At 40.3% G+C, this 21,144-nt stretch overlaps 1 protein-coding gene across 1 annotated transcript in view; it reads right to left on the bottom strand.

The window, feature by feature from the left end:
• Positions 1 to 21,144, bottom strand: part of lama2 (laminin, alpha 2) — a 156,454-nt gene that overhangs the window by 79,421 nt on the left and 55,889 nt on the right. The window contains exons 15-20 of the mRNA XM_034528174.1: positions 14,903 to 15,007; positions 11,990 to 12,201; positions 11,436 to 11,547; positions 10,668 to 10,781; positions 8,193 to 8,320; positions 4,469 to 4,555 (exon numbers count right to left, since the gene is read on the bottom strand). Of these exons, the coding sequence (XP_034384065.1) occupies positions 4,469 to 4,555; positions 8,193 to 8,320; positions 10,668 to 10,781; positions 11,436 to 11,547; positions 11,990 to 12,201; positions 14,903 to 15,007 (758 nt within the window). The remainder of the gene's footprint in view (positions 1 to 4,468; positions 4,556 to 8,192; positions 8,321 to 10,667; positions 10,782 to 11,435; positions 11,548 to 11,989; positions 12,202 to 14,902; positions 15,008 to 21,144) is intronic.

Below are 21,144 nucleotides of genomic sequence, written 5' to 3'. Positions count from 1 at the left end.
ATCATACTGGCAGCAATCTCACTTGGAGTGAGAAGTGTGTGTTTGCATTTAGTTTTATTTGCAAGATTAATTAACTATTTTAGGTTTCTATTTTATGTGTGTGTGTGTGTGTGTGTGTGTGTGTGGTCACTTAGGCTTGAAGAGGAAGTGAAGGTATTTTTAGTTGAGAGTCCTGGATATCTGAAGCAGATATATTGGGGGGGTCAGACACCTGGTCAAAGCCTTCAGAGTGTACAGGAAACGGACGGTGAGCACCACTGGTAGAGTTACAGGGGGAAGAGAGGGGTCCTAAAAGTTATCTTCTTTTATTTTTTGTGTTATTATTGGGGAGTTGGTGCCAGGGGAAGACAGGCTCTGCTCCGCCCTCGTACATTTTTTCAAAGCATTTTTAGATCAACTTGCTCTCTCTGAGTGCTACTGTATTTTTCCTTTTCCTGTATATTTGAAAGCGAAAATTGGGTCAGGCTGTTTTTAGGAGGTATAATGGGATTTTCATATAAATAAACATCTTGAAGTTACTTTGCAAATGACTTTTAAATGTATGTGCATTACAGCAGGGACATAAGATCAAATAATGTTTTGTTTTTGTTTCAGTATGAATAACTTGTACAATCTCCAATAGTCGTGCTGCCACTTGAGGCTGCCAAAGCACAACGTGCAGGTTTGACTCTCAAAACATTGACTGGCTGCATTCAGTCAGTTGGTGGAGCTGCGGAAGTATCAGCGATTTTATCATAAAAGAGCCATTTAAGATGTGTGTTTCTCCTTTTCTCTCGATATTGAAGTCTTTGGAATAATAAAGTGGAAGAGTTACATTTAAATAATGTCTGTTAGGTCTATCTATGGCCGAACGAGGGAACACATTGATGAAAGCCCCGTCGTCTGCAGTATTACAAACAGAGGTGTGGTGACATGAGCTGAAATTCTCGACATCGTTTAGATCTCGAAGAATGCGAGATCAAAAACACACCTGTACTCCCCGCTTATCCCCATACGATCACCTCAAATCTAAGATCTTCGAGATTGTAACTTTTAACCTTCTTGAAAGCTGCGCTCAGTAGAGTACAGAAGACGGCCAGGTGTGTCTGCAACGACCAATGATGTGTTGTGTGATTGAATAAATAAATACATAAATAAATGCCGATCACTCAGACTTGACCTAACATGACCTACATACATATAATACATTGAACATGGAAATGAATCACAACCATCCCGAATGCTTACAGGTCCCTTCTAGATGAAAGATTGATTCATAGAGTGCCTCATGTGTCAACAAACAACAAACGTGTAAAATCTGAAATGCCTTTATAGACCAATTACATCTGGAGATACTGACCATCCCTTGATATCACTAACAAGCAGCTTACTAAATTCTAAATGACTGTTTATGGACAGGAGATTGAAAGGCAGAATCACTTAGCAGCCAGTAGAAAGTCTATTAGCATCGAGTGAAGGGAGTATCTTATTTTGTTTAGGCCCATAATACAGACAAATTGGCACATTACAATTAATTACAATTACGAGCAACACAAGCACTGTAGATAATGAAGTGTGATGGCAAGTTAGTGCATAGCAGGTATTAATTAGACTAATATAACAAGAAACAATCAACTGCTGATGTCCTCTTTAATACTGTCTTTAGTAATGAAATTTAATCTTACATTATGTCAGCTCCTATATGCTCTGAGTCTGTTTACCAACTGTTTTTGTGAACCACAAGAATGTACATGCACTGATGCATTCTGTATATTCAAAGACACAGACATATTTAGAAAAAAAGAAATAGAAATTTACACTTTTATTTATCCACGTGGGGAAATTCTTCTCTGCATTTGATCCATCCTTAGTTATTAAGGAGCAGTGGGCTGCAGTGAAGCACCCAGGGAGCAACTGGGGGTTCAGTGTCTTGCTCAAGGACACTTCAACATGCAACTATGGGGAGAACGGGGATCCTTGTGGTTACGGGACGACCACTCTCCCCCATGAGCTACAGCCGACCCCCCACACAAAAACCCGGCGAAACAAAGACATACACATCGGGAAACTTATAAACACACACACACCTAGGTGGCCTTTACGATGCCCGTGGTTGTGTGCAATTGGTATCAATTTCACTCCGGTTTTTCTACACACACACACACTGTTACACCCAGACCTTCTGGGTAGCTCTGTGTTCACTGTCTGCTCCGTTGTGTTGTCTGTCACTCACCATGTCTCTCGTTCCAGACGCCTCCCACCTCGTGTGCCGCCCTCCTGTGTGATTGCAAGTCCCGCCCTCATTGTTTCCACCTGTGTCTCGTTCCCCTGTGTATTTAGTCTGTGTCAACTCCCTGTCCTGTGTGGGTTTGTCTTTTGATGTCGTTGAGTGTCGTCACAAGTAAAGCGTGCCCCTTTTGAAACTACCTTGCCTCGCCTTGTGTCTGCTTATTGGGTCCTGCCGCCGTGGTACCAGTTCCTGATACACACACTTGGAGCACAATCTCGCCAAAACAAACACAACCATCTTAATTAAGAAAAAGTGGCCTTCTGATCATGATTGGGCTCTTATCCCACGAGGACCCGTGAGGACTTTATAAAGTTGGGCCCAGAGCTGACGCTGGGTCGTATTGGTTGTTGACTGGGTTGGAGTAGAGTGCAGATGCCTCGTAAAAAAACAAAATAGACTGATAATGAGTCAAATTTTTTTTCCACTGGCAAATGATGTTTATAAAAAGACTAAAAGGCAGACAGAGAGCTTCTGCTGTGGTCAGCATGGCGAGGCATGTCGACTATGCAAGGCAGCGAGCTGAGGCCCCTGTGAGCGCCGTGTCCCCCAGCAGCTTTCAACTGGCAACACACAGCACAGGCCTGGATAAGGGGCAACTAGCACCTGTTTGAAGCACAATGATTACTCCTTGAGATTACATTTCTTATTGTCAATTTAGATACCATAAAATAGAAATGTAACACTTCATAAAGGCTTTTCCATGTTCTATGCTCAAGGAGGAAAACGGACACCTTGCACAGGAGGTGATACACAATCTACAGAAATTCTAACTTCAGTGAGAGAAAATTCAAGGATGAACACATCATAGTAAAATGAATATCATCCAGTGCTTGGCATGCTATATAATGTTGCCTTCAATGCCAACCATAGGAAAATCAACGCTTTGAAGAGAGAAATATGTGTCTCTGGCGAATGCAAAGGAGCTTAAAGAGTTGTTTGTATGGAGTCACCACCAGTTTGATAAAGTCAGTGTCCTGCACCTGTGTGGTTGTGTCGTCAATCAGAAACTTCTTACACATGACTTACCAACAGTTACAACTTCAGACTCGATGACTCAAAATGAGAAACCCTTTTTTTTGTATTTCCTTTTTTTTTTAAATGTTCTATTGAATATTTATTGATGGATAACCAACATTAACATTAACTGCATTTTCGCAAATAGAAAGAATAAACTAAAACCCGCCAACGGGATCTGTCACAACCGTCACAACCTGGCAACCCAAAAGTTGTTTTCATAAATGGCTTGTGACTTAGCAATATTGAAAATGGTAATGTACTTGGTAGCTTTCTGACAAACACGTAAGACCTTCATACGAGACTGCAGAAACAGAACAAAATATTCCTCTTCCATACAGAAAAATATGAACTGTACAGTTCATATTTTTCTGTATGGAAGAGGAATATTTTGGAATATTGTGATCACAAAGGAAACTAAACATTACTAAAACGTATCAAGCCGTTTGACCTCACACTGCACACATGCACATTTCAATAATACACTACAGAGCTACAAGGTTTAACTTGACTGCAACATTTGCACCGTAATTACAACAAGATCTATGTTTTTCAAAATAGAAAAAAAAACTAAATGCACTGAATACTAACTGAAAATTCAGCTGTGGGCAGTTTTGGTTCAATACAAACCCGTCCAAATGGGTTTCAGTGACCCTGCATGGTGAAAATACTATATTTACTCAGTCGCTACATGACAGCATAGGACGAGCTCCCATAGAGACTCCTGGCTTGGTGAAGAAGCTCACAGCCAACGGAACAAGAATGTCACTTAGCTAATAAATGTGCCGTGGACAGAAAGTTAGATGGACAATGAGACACAGAGCCCTCAAAAATGGTCAATAAGCAGCAGTTTCTGTCGTCATTTGTGAACTGTCCATGAAGTCTTTTTTAGGCATGATTCAAGATTAGCACACAGATGGTTCTGTTCTGATGCTGCAGCTGGGTCATGAAACATACGCTATTTAAATACTGCTAGACTGTTGAAACAGATCTGGACTCACAAGACGTAAGGACATTCTAGGTTCTGATAAACATTTCAGTGTTTAGTGATTCCTAGCTCTGTTTTCAGTAATAATGAACTTATCGACATTTTCACATTAAGCTTGTCGCCAGTAAATTTAACATAACTGTGTTTTAATCAGTGTGTAACTTTTAATGTTCAGTCTGTGTGTGTGTGTGTGTTACCTGTCACATTGTGGTCCTGTGTATCCAGGTTGGCACTGGTCGCACAGCAGCTCCCCTTCTTCATCGAGGTGGCAGGTGGGGCTGAAACTGTCGTAGTTGCCAGGATGATGATGTTGTTTTTGTGGAAGTTGTTGATGTATTCGGTAGCGTTGTCCCAGTGTGCAGAGAGGGAGGAGGAAGAGGAGAGGACAGAGGCGAGTTAAGGCCATTGTTTGTCTCATCAAACACACGCACACACACACACGCTCACACCTGTGTCCCTACTTTCCCTTTACAATCTTCACATTCACACACACTTAATTTTCTCTCTCGCACACCCACACCTCTACTTCCGCACACTCTTGAAAATGAAAACACTCTTTCTTCTCTCTACAAACTGTAACTTCAGCGGACTGAGAGAGAGCAGGACACAGTAAAACGATCACCCTCCCACTTCCATAAACTATAGATAGTACTGCTGGCTCGGGTTCCAGGTCCCAGACTGACTCACTGACTGACTGGCTTGCTAACTGCAAGCTGAGTTACAAATAAACTTATTTGGCCTGTGCATGTGAACATTAAAAAACTGTAAAACAACATGTAACTCTTGGGTTATAATTGTACCTAAAGTGGGAGGTTTATGAAACCAGCAATAATCAAGGTGCATTTGTTCTAGATGTTTTATGGAGGAAATGATGTGACTGAAGAACATGTGTAGAGTAGTCAAGTCTCTCAAAACAAACAAGCAATTTTATGTGATGAGACGTCACTGCTGCAAAAAACAACAACTTCTTAACTGCACTAAACATGTCTTTTCATTGAACATTGTATTCCAAATGATATGATGCTACTGTAGGAGAGGGTCAAATGGATGTAATCTACTATCATGGTATATACAATTTCAATTCACACTGTTTAACTGTTGATAAAATAACCTGACAGGAATAAAAATGCACATATCTTCATAAAGCACATTTAAACATTGCCTAAAACACCCTTTTATAACCAGAGATATCAACAGTATTGCAAAGGTTGTTAGATAAGTTGAATGACTGAGCTTTTTAGTATTCTGATATCAGGTCACACTTGGCAACACAATCCCAAACTACAAAATATCAAAAGTGTATAAAGGGTTATTCAGGGCATCAACACTGAGACACAACCAGAAATTACTACGGCGGCACACTCATCAAAATAAATTACTCTAATAATAGAACTTGTTTGAACCTATTAATCTACATCTGCTCAAGATCTACATCAAAAGACAAATAATAATAGACAATAATGCAGACTGTTTTGAGAATATCGCAATCCTGGGAGAATGAAGGTTTTATACAAGGATTCATGTGTGACTCAAACCACAAAATTACTGTTTGTTATGTTGCTGCAGCATCAGCGACACTTAAACCCAGATGAAGTTTAGCAATGTCCAGAGTTGAAATTGTCTGAAAGGACCTTCAAGAAGTAATCAGATGTAACCAATGGACTGCTGAGCATCCAACGGGAGAAGACGTCAGCCGTTTTCATTTTATTTTTAATGTGTATGAAGGTCTATAGGTTTGCTAAAAATCCAAGCGATTGAGAATAAATTAACGTGTAAATGTGCCAGTATTTTCCGTCCTTTTTTCTTATTACACTTTTAAGAGATACTTGAATGGCCCATGATTTTTGTGACTATGAAGCAGCCACAGCACGATGAAAGCTTTTAAATACCTTAAATGATTTGTGGGAGGCCTGAGTTTCTCCCGCGTTAAGTTTTCTAGCCACAGTTGGGTTGGTTCTGCCAACAGTGAGGACATTTCCACCCACAGAGATGATGTTTCTTCACTTACACGGATGACTCTACCTGTGGTGATAATATTTCTATTCATGTCATTACAATTATATTTCTTCCTGCCTCGATTTGTGGGGATATTCTAAATAGACGAGAACATGCAGTCCGAGCGTCAGGAGAGGAGAAGGGGAACATTATGAAGAGGCGGGTTGAAGAGAGAGAATAGAGGCCACTGAGTCAGAGACGACTGTGGGGTCACCAGTGGTATATTGAAGTGTTGGGTTTAAAATAGATCCCGACTGGCTACCTGTTGGAAATATTAAAATAAAAAGAATGCTAAAAGAAAGGAACAATTTCAAAGAGGATGTAGATCTGTGTAGATACAAGAGATCAAGGCTTTATGGATAATATGAATCTTTTAATACATTTCCTGAAAATCTGTTATTGGACGGACAAAGAGACTGACTGAAACAAAAACGTGGCTGTAAATAAAGAGGAACGGCGCTGATTTCTAAGGATTTGCTGTAAATCGCCAGCGTCCTTCCCATGCTCAAACTAATATGGACACCACTTTAAACATTACGGCGGACTGGAACAGTCTGACTGGCTGGTTGGCTATTTGAGAGATTGGCTACAGTGAACATAAGGGATGAGATGGCTATTTGAGGGGCTGGAAGGCATGGCACCGCCCAGCTATTATTACTGCAGTGGGGTTTATGGGGAGTTGGGGAAGGGAGGAGGTGAGAGACAGAGAGAGTTCTGTCTTTCTTTAGCTCTGAGAATTTTGGACATGACGTGTCATGTCTGCATGAAGATTCCCAGCTGCTGCTGCCTGTGTGTGTGTGTGTGCTGGTGACATCTGTGCATCAAACACACAGCATCCCTCTCTGATCATTTGGAGATAATTCAGATCCATGATAGCAGAAATAGAGATACATATCCAACTTTACCAATGTGTATATGTTGTTTGTACAAATTAAGTTTATATTAGAAACACTTTTTTTTTTTTTTTACCATTTCATCAAATCTGTGACCAAACAAATGATAACATTGTTGGAGCATTATCTGTCCTATTATTGATTGTTGATTTGTTAGTCCAGTCAGTTTACTGCCAACTAAACAACGTCCTGAGAAGCAGTTGAATCAGTGTTGTAATACTATCTGTTTATACTCTTTCTACTCTTTATACTTTGGATTTCTTGTATATGTTGACGAGATTAATTACTGTACTATACTTCCTAGATGTAAAGGGTACCTTTGGTATTTCTCAAACTGGATCCTATTTTTCTTTGTGGTTGTGTCTATAATGGGTTCAACAGCAGCCGGCAGCCGTGAAACGGGCTGCGATGTAAATCAACGTTATTCATTTGACACTACACTTTTGTGTATCATCTTTTTCTGATTTGTAGCTCTATCATTGCTTCCTGGATGAACCACCAGGTGAGAGGCCCGAAGCCATGCCTCTCAAGTGGGCTGCTTCCGTGACAAATAGCAGAGAGCATTTTTATTACATTTTATTTGAGACTGAACGGGCACAGAACAGCACAGGTGGTTTTCCATGCAGGAGGAACGTTACGATAAAGCCTTTTAAATGCCTTGATTACTTGCATGAGGCTCGAGTTTTCTAGCCGCAGTTGTGTTTATTCTGACAACAATGATGACATTTCTACCCACACCGGATGATGTTTCTCCACTTAAATTTATGCTTCTACTGTACCTGTGGAGATAATTATTCTATTCATGTCATTACAATTCTATTCGTGCCCACGAAGCCTTGATTTGTGCCGATATCTTTTAGAGACAAAAACATGGAGCCCGAGTTTCAAGAGCGAAGACGAGAACGTGATGAAGAGACGGGTCAAAAATAAAGAATAGGGGTCACAGTGTGGAGGGGTCAGCAGTGATAGATTGAAGTGTTTGATTAAACCGTGTCCTCGTGGCACCATTAACCCCAGTGTCCCCATAACCTACTTGTTACTTGGAAGATTGAGTGGGCAGGCGCAGGGCTGACAGTCTGCAGGTGACCCCCGGGTGGCGTTGCCATAATAACCAGGTAGGCAGGAGTCACAGTGTGGGCCTGTGGTGTGGTGGGAGCAGTCCTGAAGGAGACACACACAGGTTAAAGTCATTTATATCAGGAAAATGAATAAACTAACAGGAAAATAAAATATCAGTTCTAGAGTTAACCTTAGTGTCAGTTTCCCCAATACCCCACTGTGTATTGAATCCACGTTTAGACAAGAAGATAATAATTGCCATTAAATGTTCTTTAGGTCAGTAAAGCGGCGTGTTATCATTTTCTATATATTGCAATGTTTTTAAACATTAAAAACATGTTACTTAAAAGTTTACTTTGCATCGACGCTCGTGTAATATGCTAAATACAGACCGGTACAACTCGATCCAATTTAAAAGAATTTTAATCACAAATGTAGGATGCAAGTTTATGGAAAAGAAGAAAACCAAAGAGCTAACAACACAGCTGCTCTATTAAAGTAACTAATGTCACACTTTGCGAGAGGTTAAATGATAGAAAGGTCAAACTAATAGGCTCAAGGGTTACAGCTCTGCAATAAGAAGAGCAGACACTTGGTGACACAACACAATTGTTGTTATTAAATAAAGTTGTCACATCAAATCATTGTCAAGCAGACAGCAGCAGGAGGAGCAATCTCAACGAGTTCAAGGTTAATGATATGGTTCAGGATTAACATCACATTGTGTTACCATAGTAACCGAGCATATATGAGTCACAGGTACATCCTCAACCAAAGACTCCAGAATCCTGTTCATGAGTTTGAGTATTGGTGAGTATCGAGAACTCGTGCTCACTACTCAGCTGTGCTGAAACATTCATAAACGTCAACGATTTCCTACTAAATAAAATGTATGGCATGATTCACTTTTATTTATTTTTAGTAATGTTGGTTGAATATTATTTTTTATATTATTATTCGTTCTTCTGTGACTGGTGTATTATTGGCCTTTTCTCTGCGTGACACCACTGCCTTACTTTGTCTGCCTTACTAAATGTAAACAATTCCTTATTATTCTAAAACTGCCCCAAACATCTAATTAATTAAAAGCATTGCATTTGATCGGTCTGGTGCAGACTAGAATGAGTAATGTTGTATTTTATATATTTTGGTTTAAGGTAATTTGACTACTTACTGTAAAATAAAATGGTTTTCCTCCCTCTGGGGAAATGAGGTTGTCTGTTTTCAGAAGAAGTTCAGCTACAACAACAGTTGATTTCATGTCACTACTGTGTGTGAATGTACATGTTTGTGACTTTGTTTGTGTGTATGTCAGTTATGTTCCAAACCATTTCCTTTACAGACCAAATGTCATACTACAGACAGTGTGTTAACCTATACGGCCACGGCAACATCAGTCGGTCAACTAGAGCCAGATAACACAGTCATAGTGGAAGGAGTATGTGCCCGTCTGCCTGTCACTATGTATGGGCATGGCTGTGTGTGTGTGTGTGTGTGTGTGTGTGTGTGTGTGTGTGTGTGTGTGTGAGTGAGAGAGAGAGATCCTGCTCTTCTGTCTGTCTTTGTCTGGAGTGTGCGTGTTCTCTCTCTGACATATCCCAGCATCCTCCTCATCTATAATAAAACACAACATGATAATACAAAAGACACAGCTCTAAGTGTGTGTGTGTGTGTGTGTTAAGTTTGATGCTAACTGACAGCTTAAGCCTGAGGCAATGTGTAGAATGGGGTGTGTCAATGTGTGTGTGGAGAATGGTGCACATGAAGAGGTTGGTATGTATGTATGTATGTATGTATGTATGTATGTATGTATGTATGTATGTATGTATGTATGTATGTATGTATGTATGTGTGTGTCTCTACAGTATACTTAAATGTATATTTTAAATATGGGTGTGTTTGGGTGAAGTCAGGGTGCAAGTCTTTTCACCTGCAGTTCCTCAGATGGCCACTAGATGGTAGTTCAAAGGAAATTCTATTGGTGAAGTGATTTTTAACTTCACTATTAAAATCAGAATCAATGTGTTTTTTACATAAGACATCATGATTTCAGGGAACCATGAATTCTTCTCTGATTTGTGTTTGAATGCTTATATATTAAACTCAAATTAAGAATGTTTAGGATATCCACACCGGTTAGCGACTGATCTAGTGATTACTACATGTTCCTGATGATAATGAATGCTGTTGACGGCTTTATAAGTTTACGGAAAATTCCAGTGAATGTGTTGAGTACAATCACAATACATGCAACACTCTCTAACATTATAATGCTGTCACTAGTTTGTTATTATCTGCCCTCCAAACTTGATGTCTGGTACTTCTCTCCCTGGAAAAAAAGACGTTTTTTTTGGTCATTTGGCTTTCCAATTTGAGTAACGTAGACTACATCAGGTCCGGGAAACCAAATGATCGTCAAGTGTCTTCAGCAACTAACTGATCATCTTACCAGGCAGTGTCCTGTGAGCTCGTGGCATTGAGACGTGTGTCCATGGCAATGACAAGCTTCACACACACCATTGTACAGATTTCCGTTAACCCTCCGAAACCAGGGAATACACGCCTGCAACACACACACACACACACACACACACACACGCACACACACACAGAGTTAGAAACAGAAGAAGACAGACAGAGTCTTTAAGCTGCTGTGGCGTGTTTACCCTGTGATCCTCTGATTAGCAACTTGTGTGTACATCCATTTGTGTTACACTGTGAATGTTTCTGTATGTTTGTATGCTTGAGTTTAAACACCCAATGAGAGTATGAGTGTGTGTGTGTGTGTGTGTCAGTTAAGATGATAACAGTCTCATCAGCTGCATTCTCAAACTAAACACTGGTTTGATGTTACAATTTGCTTAAGAGGCTTTAAAAGAAAACTGTGGATGATCCTTTAACCAATCATGTAATACATAATGTAACACATGTAAGAATCATGTATACTGAAGTCAAAATATAATAAATCATACTGATGTAGTTCATTTGCTTAAAATGTTTAAAAAAAAATACTGTTTACATGAACAAACGTGGATTTAAAAAGTGAAACTGAATGAATTTGAAAAGATCTAATCTGTTAAAAAAAAAACAGCTCATGACATTTTACAGTCAAAATATATTAGTTACATTCTTTTTGTCTTTATGATACTTTTATTGTACCTTATTGATTATGGTAGAGGGAGATTTAAAGTCGCAGTAGGTGTGTGTCTGCGTTTACCTCACAGGAAGTTCCAGCGTATCCAGGAGGACAAGAGCAGTTCTCTACAGCTGATGCTCTGCTCTCTCCACTGGCAAAGGGATTAGCTACCTGCATTGAGAATGAGTGGAGTCTACACACACACACACACACACACATAGACACACACACATAGACACACACACACACACACACACACACACACACACACACACACACACAAGTAGTTATATCGTGTACAGTGAAACAGCCTTCACTTACTAAGCAAGGCTATTTGGCTGATTAGGCTTTTAGAACGTTTATGAGATCATTCTCTCAAGCAGAAAGCAGTAAGACCCACCAATTAAACTGCCACCTTAATGTTTAGGTTATAGAAGGTTAAAGTAGGCTAAAACAAAGAGCTGCCTGAGAGACTCAACTCTTGGTAAGTTGTGTTGTTTCATGAAGCGAAAACCAATATTTAAATTCTAAAGCTGGTGGGTTTCTAAAAGTTGCTACAAATCCATACTTGACACTTTAAGTTTTGTAAAAAGTGTGAATGTCTGAAGCATGTGTGTGTCAGTCTGTGTTTCTACCTGTACACAGCGCTGGGTTCCGTGCTATAAGAGGCCCGCACCATCACTCTGGTCACATTGGCCAACACAGACAGGAAATCCCTCCGGCTAATCGTCTGTGCGCTCTCTGAAACCACGAAATTCTCTGGAAGGAGAGCAATGCGATTGGTGCTCGGCGAGGACGGGTACACTGGCTGGCCAAACCGTCTGTCAATAATCTTGATCCCACCTCCCTGGAGGAGACAGAAGAAAACATGTTCAATTGAAATCTTTGTTTCCTTCTTTGTTGAAGTCCACTTTTAATTCTATAAATCTAGACAGCGACTATCCTCCAAAACATTACAGTATGACACTTTTTTCAGAGAGGCCTATGTTCAACTGATCTGGAAAGAAGAAAAAGAGCGCAAGAGTGAATGATGTGTCATTAGGTAATGAGCTGCAGTTTCTATTGACATTTGAAATGGACTGAATTTAAAGTGAATTGAGAGTCCTAGTGTCTGACTATCTCCTGTTGAGAACAGATCAATGGTCTGTATCGGCTAACGCAGAGTGACAACTACTGATGGAGAGAGAGAGAGAGAGAGAGAGACAGAGAGAAAGAGAGAGAGAGACAGAGACAGAGAGAGACAGAGACAGAGAGAGACAGCGAAAGAGAGACAGAGACAGAGAGAGACAGAGACAGAGAGAGACAGCGAAAGAGAGAGACAGAGAGAGACAGCGAAAGAGAGACAGAGACAGAGAGAGACAGAGAGAAAGAGAGAGAGAGACAGAGACAGAGAGAGAGATAGACAGAGACAGAGAGAGACAGAGACAGAGAGAGACAGCGAAAGAGAGAGACAGCGAAAGAGAGAGACAGAGAGAGACAGCGAAAGAGAGAGACAGAGAGAGACAGCGAAAGAGAGAGACAGAGAGAGACAGCGAAAGAGAGACAGAGACAGAGAGATAACTTACCATGCCAATAAACCATCAAATAAAAACTAACTGAAAGAGAGGAGATGGAAGTAAATATGAGGAGACAGGCAGCAGTAACATGGCCGAGATGCAGAGATAGAAACGGAAAGAAAAAGAGAGACAAAGAAAAGCCGCAGATTGACAAGAAAGAAAGAGACTAAGTCACCTCAGAGAGAACTGTTTCTATTAAGTGTCTGAAAGACAGGTTCTTACTTTCAAGGACACATTGCTAACATAAGGAAAAGTACATTTGTTGGAGACTATTTTCAGCTGCGGAATAATAAAAATGTGTTGAGAAGAAGTACATCACGCTTTGACATCACGTAATACTTGTTAGTAGGATCAATTAAATGTTGGTTTGGGTCTTTTTATGGGCACTAATGTTTTATTTACACAAGAAACATTGACAAAAACCAGACAGAGAGTTGTGAGCATTGTATTTCTATTTCCATTTATTTTAATCTGTTTGTCGCTGTTTCTGGAAGAAATCTTCTTGTGCTGCGGGCATAGGAATTAAAAATATATTGGTTTGCATCCTTGAGCATTAAAATAGAATTTGGACACAAAACTAAGTTGTTGTTTAAAGCAGAATGAGAAACTTCAGATGCAGTACATGTGTTGTTGTTATTGCTGTCATGAAAGGCTTGCTATTTACATTTTTTTTTAACTCTGCAGATGGAGGGCTGATAAAGTAGGCTGTATTGAGACAAAGACATTGCAATCAACAAAGCCGTACGGACAAACAAAGACAGAGAGATTATTGTCTATTCAGATCCCACATACTTGCAACCGAGGCTTCACAAAACCACGCACACAAACAATATCACAACTTGTTGCAGATATGCAGAGAGTAAACAGTGTGTATGTGTGTGTGTGTGTGTGTGACTTTGCTGTCTCTGAAAAGAGACAGCAAAGTGAGAGAAAGCGGGTTGACAATGTGTAGGTGGTTCATTATCGTCATCATCTGGAGGCTTTTTGTTGACGGGGACGACACTTGTCCTCCTCTCCTCCCAGTCTGTCGATCTGACTGACACTTCTTTAAATAACACAAGTTCATTGGTCTGTGACTCTCCATCTCAGAGTTTTCTTTCTTCTGTTTTATTTTTGTCTTCCTTCCATCTCTCTTCGTCCTTCCATCTCTCTTTCTTCCTCCTCTATTCTTTTCTTTCTCCGTTCCCTTGTTCCTTCTGTCCTTGTTTCATTCTGTCTTCCTTATGTCTCTCTGTTTCATGTTGTCCTTTTTTCTTTCCTTCCTACTTTCTTTCTCCTTTATACACATTTGTTTCCGTCTTTCCTTTTCTTCTTCCCATTCTATCTTCCTTTGTTTCTGCAAATATGTAATATATATATATATATATATATATATATATATATATATATATATATATATATATATATATATATGTGTGTGTGTATTGCATGTGTGTCCATATTTAAGGTAAAATCAGCTACAGAATACTTATTCATCTTTTAATTATTTTGCAGTCAGTGCATTAGAAGTGAATTGCACATGTTATTGCAGCTCATTAGAGATTTTTTTCAAACTATTCTAATTAAAACTTCCTCTTCTTTAACATGTCATTGGTAGAAACGCGTACACACACAAAATGCTGTTTAATGATGTAGGAGATATGAACTAATAGTGTTGCTGCTTTGCTTATTGCTGCCATACATCATATTGCAACCTGCTCATTATAAAGAGAGGAGAAGAGAGACTCTATCTGCATCTTTTATTGCTAAGTTCAGCATTTATCTGCCAGCTGCTTCTGTGTGTGTGTGTGTGTGTGTGTGTGTGTGTGTGTGTGTGTTTGTGTGCTTTAAACAGCTGCTTCATTTAGTGATCTTCACCTATTTCACACACATACCATATAAAATAGTGCGTACAGGTAAATGTATTGTGGAAACATTCTTAATTTGTGTCTAATATATAAGCATGTAAATGCTCTCTGAAGCCGTTGTCTTTGTGCATGTTTGAAAACGTACCTCAATAACCAGGTCAGGTTGTGAGGTCACTCTTATGGCCACCTGCTCTTGTTGGTCTGTGGTATAAGACACAGTGGAAACCAAACTCCCTCCATAGGCTGAAAGCTGAAGACAGGCAAAAACAGAAACAGAGGTTAGATTAGCAAATGCACGTTATTTGCAAAATTCAAAACATAACACAAACATAAATAATAGTAGAAAAACGGCAAATTATTGACGTGTTGAAAGATGCAACAAGTGACAATTAGAGGATGGTAAATGGTAAAATATAGTGTAATAGTAGCACAAATAGAGAATAGTCAAAAGTGTCAGCAAACTGACTCGTCACCATGAGCTGCTGCTCATACCAGGCCAAGTAAGGCTGTAGCAAGGGAGAGTTTTATAGCTCATTAATTTAACTAATCAAGAGGCAGCATGTGCTTTTTAATTCAAAAGTTGCATTGTCTCACTTTAAAGGAGGACGCATCAATATTTGCTGCACTCCGTACCAACAGGGGGCCTTTGAGGATTAAGAAGGCAAGTGAAGCCAAAAGAAACCAAGAAAAGAAAATGCATGAATCACGCTTGTTGGATCTCAATGATACAAAAATGTGTTTTGGAAACACTGAATGCCAGAAATCTGCACATGGCATCTTTATCTCGCACAGTAATAATGATAATAAGACAAGAAAACAACGTTATTCTTACAAAGTATTTTACAAACGTGTCTTTGAGTCTCTGAAATTTGAATCAGATATTAGAAATTAATATTATTAATGAATTATGTATTTTGTTCCAAAACATTTTAATTTTTAAAGTTTGAATTGTACGTACTGCATGATAAAAAATTCAAAAGTAGGGAGGACAAGAATATGCCACAATCTTTGTTGTCTTGTGTGTTTCGGCGCAGTGTTTCTGTCGAGTCTACAGAATGAGCTTTCGCTGGAGAAGTGCTGCCTCGGCATGACCCTGAAATTTACTATTCTGCTCCAACCTGAACAGGAATGGGCGAGATAATAATACCACCATAAAAACACAGAGAGGGGGACATTGAGGAAGAGGGGGAGAGACACGAAGAGAAAGAGCCTGACACAGACAGGCAGACAGACAGAGAGAGACAGACAGACAGAGAGAGAGAGAGACAGACAGACAGACAGACAGACAGACAGACAGACAGACAGACAGACAGACAGACAGACAGAGAGACAGACAGAGAGAGAGAGTGTAAGAGGTGGGCTTAATGCCTTTATAAACCTCTTCCATTCGACATCATTACTCTCGGTCCTTAAACCGGGAGGAGGAATCACCCATTTCACAGCCGGCTGATAATACACACACACTTGCACACCACGCAGCAGGCATGGAGGTGCACTTGGTTGGACGTTTTATTGACTAACGCTTATTTTTCATCTCAACCCCATTTGCTGATTTGGTGTCCAAAAGACAATAAAATTGTGTTTTAAACCAACACTGCGCATCCTGCACAGATCCGACTCTTGTGCTGCTCCTTCACCGTCAGCTCCCCTGCATTCACACACACTGAACTCTGCATTCACGTGAGAGTACGTCTCCTATACGGAACATAACTGTATAGATTATGTGTGTATAGATCGGTTCCGCTGCAACAAGCGAGCAGGATGATGGCAGCAAAAGACGCCAAACAAGAGGATGCGTTACGGACACTTTCCAGAGCTGCAGTGTTTGTGTAGCAGCAAACACTGCACATGTATTGTGACAATGGAGCATATCTGGACCAAAAGCCTCAATACATTTTAGAAATATATATTTGTATTACAGTGAATATAAGTATAGATATCTGTGTGCGTATTAAAATTCTGGCGAATGCAAGTCCAATATTGACTCTTTTAGCTTTGCTTTGGTCTCCACCGACTCCTGAGAGAAATATCCGTCTCTTGAGCTGCTAAATGCTCCGTTGTGTCCACCATCGTTGCTGACTGCCCATCCACAGCTTGATGCTGGGTGGGTAGAGTGCAGAAGGTTTTAGAGCTTTTATGTTTAAATAACAGATGATTGCTGCACCTGGAAATGAGGTTAATGGGAGTGGTGTGACTCAACCAAAACAGGCCGGCAAACACTGAGGCGACCAGAACACGTTGTGCAGAGTTGAGTACATATCCAGATAGAAAGCCCTAAAGGTCTGTAGGTTTCATTTATCAACAGGCTTATTCAATTTCCCTTTGTTAATATAAAAATGTTGATCGGAAAAAAGGTTTCTCTCTAAACATAAACTTGTTTATTTTCCTTTGTCCCACTAGCAGTCATTCTCAGCCCTTTTGTCATGTGACCTATGAAGATAGAGCAAAGTCCCGTCCACAGTTTATATCTTTGTTAAAGAGTCTAAACTGGATTTTACAAAAATGAAGGTAAGATCGATAAATATGACAATAAATAATTTTAAAGAAACATAGAGTTTTGTTCTTCTTTCCTATTTGTTATACATCTCATGACCCCCCCAGATATGTCCCGTGAGGAAGTGGTGCTAACGAGCCGTAAGAGGTCTTACACACAAAGACTTGCGTGTTTTAACCTTGTTTGTGTTATTTACCAACCAGACAGGAATCATGAAGTAGATCGTCTCAAGAACTGATGGAACGTGTGCTTCTTTTGTGGAAGAGTCTCTTTCCACTTCACACACCTTAATTTAGCAATTGACTGCCTTTGAAATGTTGACATTTCTCAGATAACTCATTTCTCTGATGCCACCCACTCAACCTGGACAATAATCAACATATTAGTCACGGCAACCTAATAACCCTTCTCTACCTAAGGGGGTAGGCAATAAAAGAAATACAACACAGGACAGAGAAAAGACCAACAGAATAGCACAGCGGGAGAGGGAAATTGTGGGAGAAGAGAGGGGAATTATGGGGAATAGAAACGAAGGAACAATAAACACTCAGCCACAAAACTACAATAGATCTGTCAGATCCCCCTGAGAGCTCCATACGCTTGTTATTAACTCTGTTAGTGGGCAGAATGAGACCATCAAGGCATCATCCTCTCTGTTAAAACCCTAATCAAGAACCTGAGACAATCTTCATTAAGAGCATTTTTGTCGTGGCCATGGGTATACCAGTTCATACAAGTCATTCAGATGAATATGTGGCGGCAAGAAAAGCAAAATAATCCCATATCACAACATCATATCACAAAAATAAAACTGGGCTAAACAGATTGATTGAATGGGAAACTTGCTGCATGCAGTGTAGTGTTTTTGTACGCTGCTATGCAAATTTCAGTTTTAGGGACATAAATGTAATACGTAAAAGTGAATAGAAAGTGGACACCCACAGAGGAGGCAAGAGGGAGGGACTGGAAATAAGATCATTGGAAAGAAGGGAAGGAGGCAGACAGAAAAAAGGAGAGAAAGGTTTAAAAGATAGAAGCAGGACAGAAGGAGAGACTTTGATAACATAAAAGAGGACAAAAGGATAGGGGGTGGAATCAAGGGGAGTTAAAGTTATGAGATTTAATTTGCTGCCTATGCTAAGGAGTGGGTTTGCCGTGGAGCGAGAAGAGGTGTGAAAATGAGTCACTATCGACCTCTGTCCTCCTCCAGGGAGTCCTGATGTAATATGACTTTTCCAAAACTATAAATAACCAAGTCAGAGCATTTTAATAAACTACAAGTGTTAGTCAGCCCTGGTTTTAATACTGTTGTTATTCTGAAAAGGTAACATTTCTCCTACAGTTTGACTGTATCTCACTGGAGTTTCTTTCCATGAGTGGCAGACACTGCTTTTTTGGGGTTATATACACTTCTATAACACGTTTTAAAACCGCTATTAGAAAGATAACAAGGTACTTACAAAATAAAGCCTTCCCTGGAACTCTCTGCCCATCACAAGTATGCTGCCTCACACAAATCCCTGTTAGGAGCTGACATTACGGACCGGCTTCACAGGGTCTGAGCTGACAACTTGTTTACTGACACCTTGGAAAAGGTAACACCGTGACACAGCAGTAAGTCTAAACTGTCATGATAGATCCATTTAACAAATTAGACAAAAGGTAGCTGGAGCCTTCACTCATCCAGCCTGGTCATCATGGAATTGGAGATGTTCAAATTTCCATTTTATTCCTTGGAATTTAAAGGACTTCTCATCCATGGCAGCGTCAAAGTTGAGTCTCACAATTTATGGATGGGAAGTCCTTAAATAAAGTTTAAATTTCCATTACATAACAATGACCGTGATGACCCAAAGATCCACAATAGTTAATAAACAGAACTTGAAACTTGAAGTCTAGATTGTTACGCTGTTTCCAAGAACATTGCAGCTCAATTTAACACAAATGTCTCTCCTTTTAAGGTAACTTAAGGTAAAAAGAATCTCCATAATCAATAATTTTTCACACATTGCAAATAACAAGTGTTCTGGATGGACGTAATCTTATGACTTTAATAATTAGATTTTCTGAAACAAAATGTGAGACATTGCTTGGATTCCCTGACCTCACACACGGAGGAGAAACTTTGGAGATGTAAAGGAAAAGGTTCAGTCCTAAAATTAAACCAAACACTCATCATCGGAAGTTATGGCAACACTTAAAGTAAAAGCTATTAGTATACAATTTTCTTTTGTGCCTACCACATGCTAGTTTCTTCAGAGAAATGTGTTTGCCAATCTGCATTTGTGCGTCTGCTTGCTGTCAGTTTGTGGAGTACAAAAGCAACCAACGCTCTCTTCAGGAGATCGGGCAGAGAGAGAGGGGGACAAAAAAAATCATCCTTCAGGAAATGAAAAGCAGATTGTCACAAAGGCTTCAGGAAACAAACTACCCTAAAAGTGACACACACAAACACACACACGCAGACATGCACAGGAACACACACAAAAACCCGGCGAAACAAAGACATACACACCGAGAAACTTAGAGATATAAACACACACACACACCTAGGTGGCCATTATGATGCCCGTGGTTGTGTGCAATTGGTATCGATCGGGAGTTTTCACTCCGGTTTTTCCACACACACACACACACACACACACACACACACACACACACACACACACACACACACACTGTTGTTGTTGCTAGTGGTAGGGTCAGATTGGCTCCAGATGGACCAATAGACAGTGGAATGCTCAACAACATACAAGCCAACTGATGTTAGCAAAAAGAAAACAAAGTCCTTGTCACAACAGAAGCACGGTCCAGTCTCAGAACCGGAGCGTGCCTTGTTTGGTTCTACATCTCCGAGCCGAGCCTCTGTGAATAATAGCTTTGGTGCTTGTACTGCGTCATGTCTGTTGGTGGGAGGTGGGCGCAGTAACCTTGAGGGAGAGAAGTCTCTGTGTCCACTGAAACGCGCCTGCATTTGACATATAGGGAATAATCAGATTCCACAATGCCGCCGTGAAAAACAGTGACATTTAATGTGACGGCATCCGCCCCCCCATTCTGCCTCTGGACCTTTCATATAGAACGGAAATAATGGCTCAACAGTCGCGCCTCGAATAGACTATGCGATTTCTAATCTAGCCAGAATTCACAGTTTGTGGGTTCCTTGGCACTCCAGATATGTATGTGCACAAGCAGTGAAAACGTTTTTCACAAGTCCACTTTAAGTTGCAGTGCTTTTGAGAAATGCCTCTAAAGCCCCGTGACACTTGTTTCACACAGTGTGCTTCCTGAAATGTATTTTTCCGTACTTTGATCGGTAATCCTCTGCAGTTTCCTCCGGCTGGGAAGATGTTTTGGCAGCTGCTGGATGCTCCTGCTTGCACATGGTAAAGGTTGAGGTACTTGCTTTGGACTCTAGAATAACCCAGAGCCAAGGGGTCCTCTTTGGTTGTTAGCAGTGTGTGTGTGTGTGTGTGTGTGTGTGTGTGTGTGTGTGTGTGTGTGTGTGTGTGTGTGTGTGTGTGTGTGTGTGGGGGTCAGTGGAATGAACACTGAGTGGGTGCCGGCAGATAGGAATGAAGCTGACCAGTTGTCAGCTCTGCATGGGGTTCGCCCTCAGATGAAGGTTTGGGGTGAAAGGCGGCCACTTCATGAGGTCATTTTTTAGTTTAGTGCCTGAAGAGTATCTGACGTTCAGGAAGTGGAGGGCTGATGATGTTCTTGATTAGGCCAATAGACACATGGGCACGTACATGCACACGCATCTATTTCCCCTCAAGTACTTATTGGTGAGGTTTGACGACGATTTGATTAGGATTAAATAAAACCACTTTGGTTCAGGTTACTGTCTGCCTTTTTACGTAAATATGGTTCAAATAACAGACGTTTCAATC

This window comes from Cyclopterus lumpus, chromosome 24 (genome assembly GCF_009769545.1).
Source record: "Cyclopterus lumpus isolate fCycLum1 chromosome 24, fCycLum1.pri, whole genome shotgun sequence".
NCBI lineage: Eukaryota > Metazoa > Chordata > Actinopteri > Perciformes > Cyclopteridae > Cyclopterus > Cyclopterus lumpus.
This window is presented reverse-complemented; position numbering and strand designations above follow the sequence as displayed.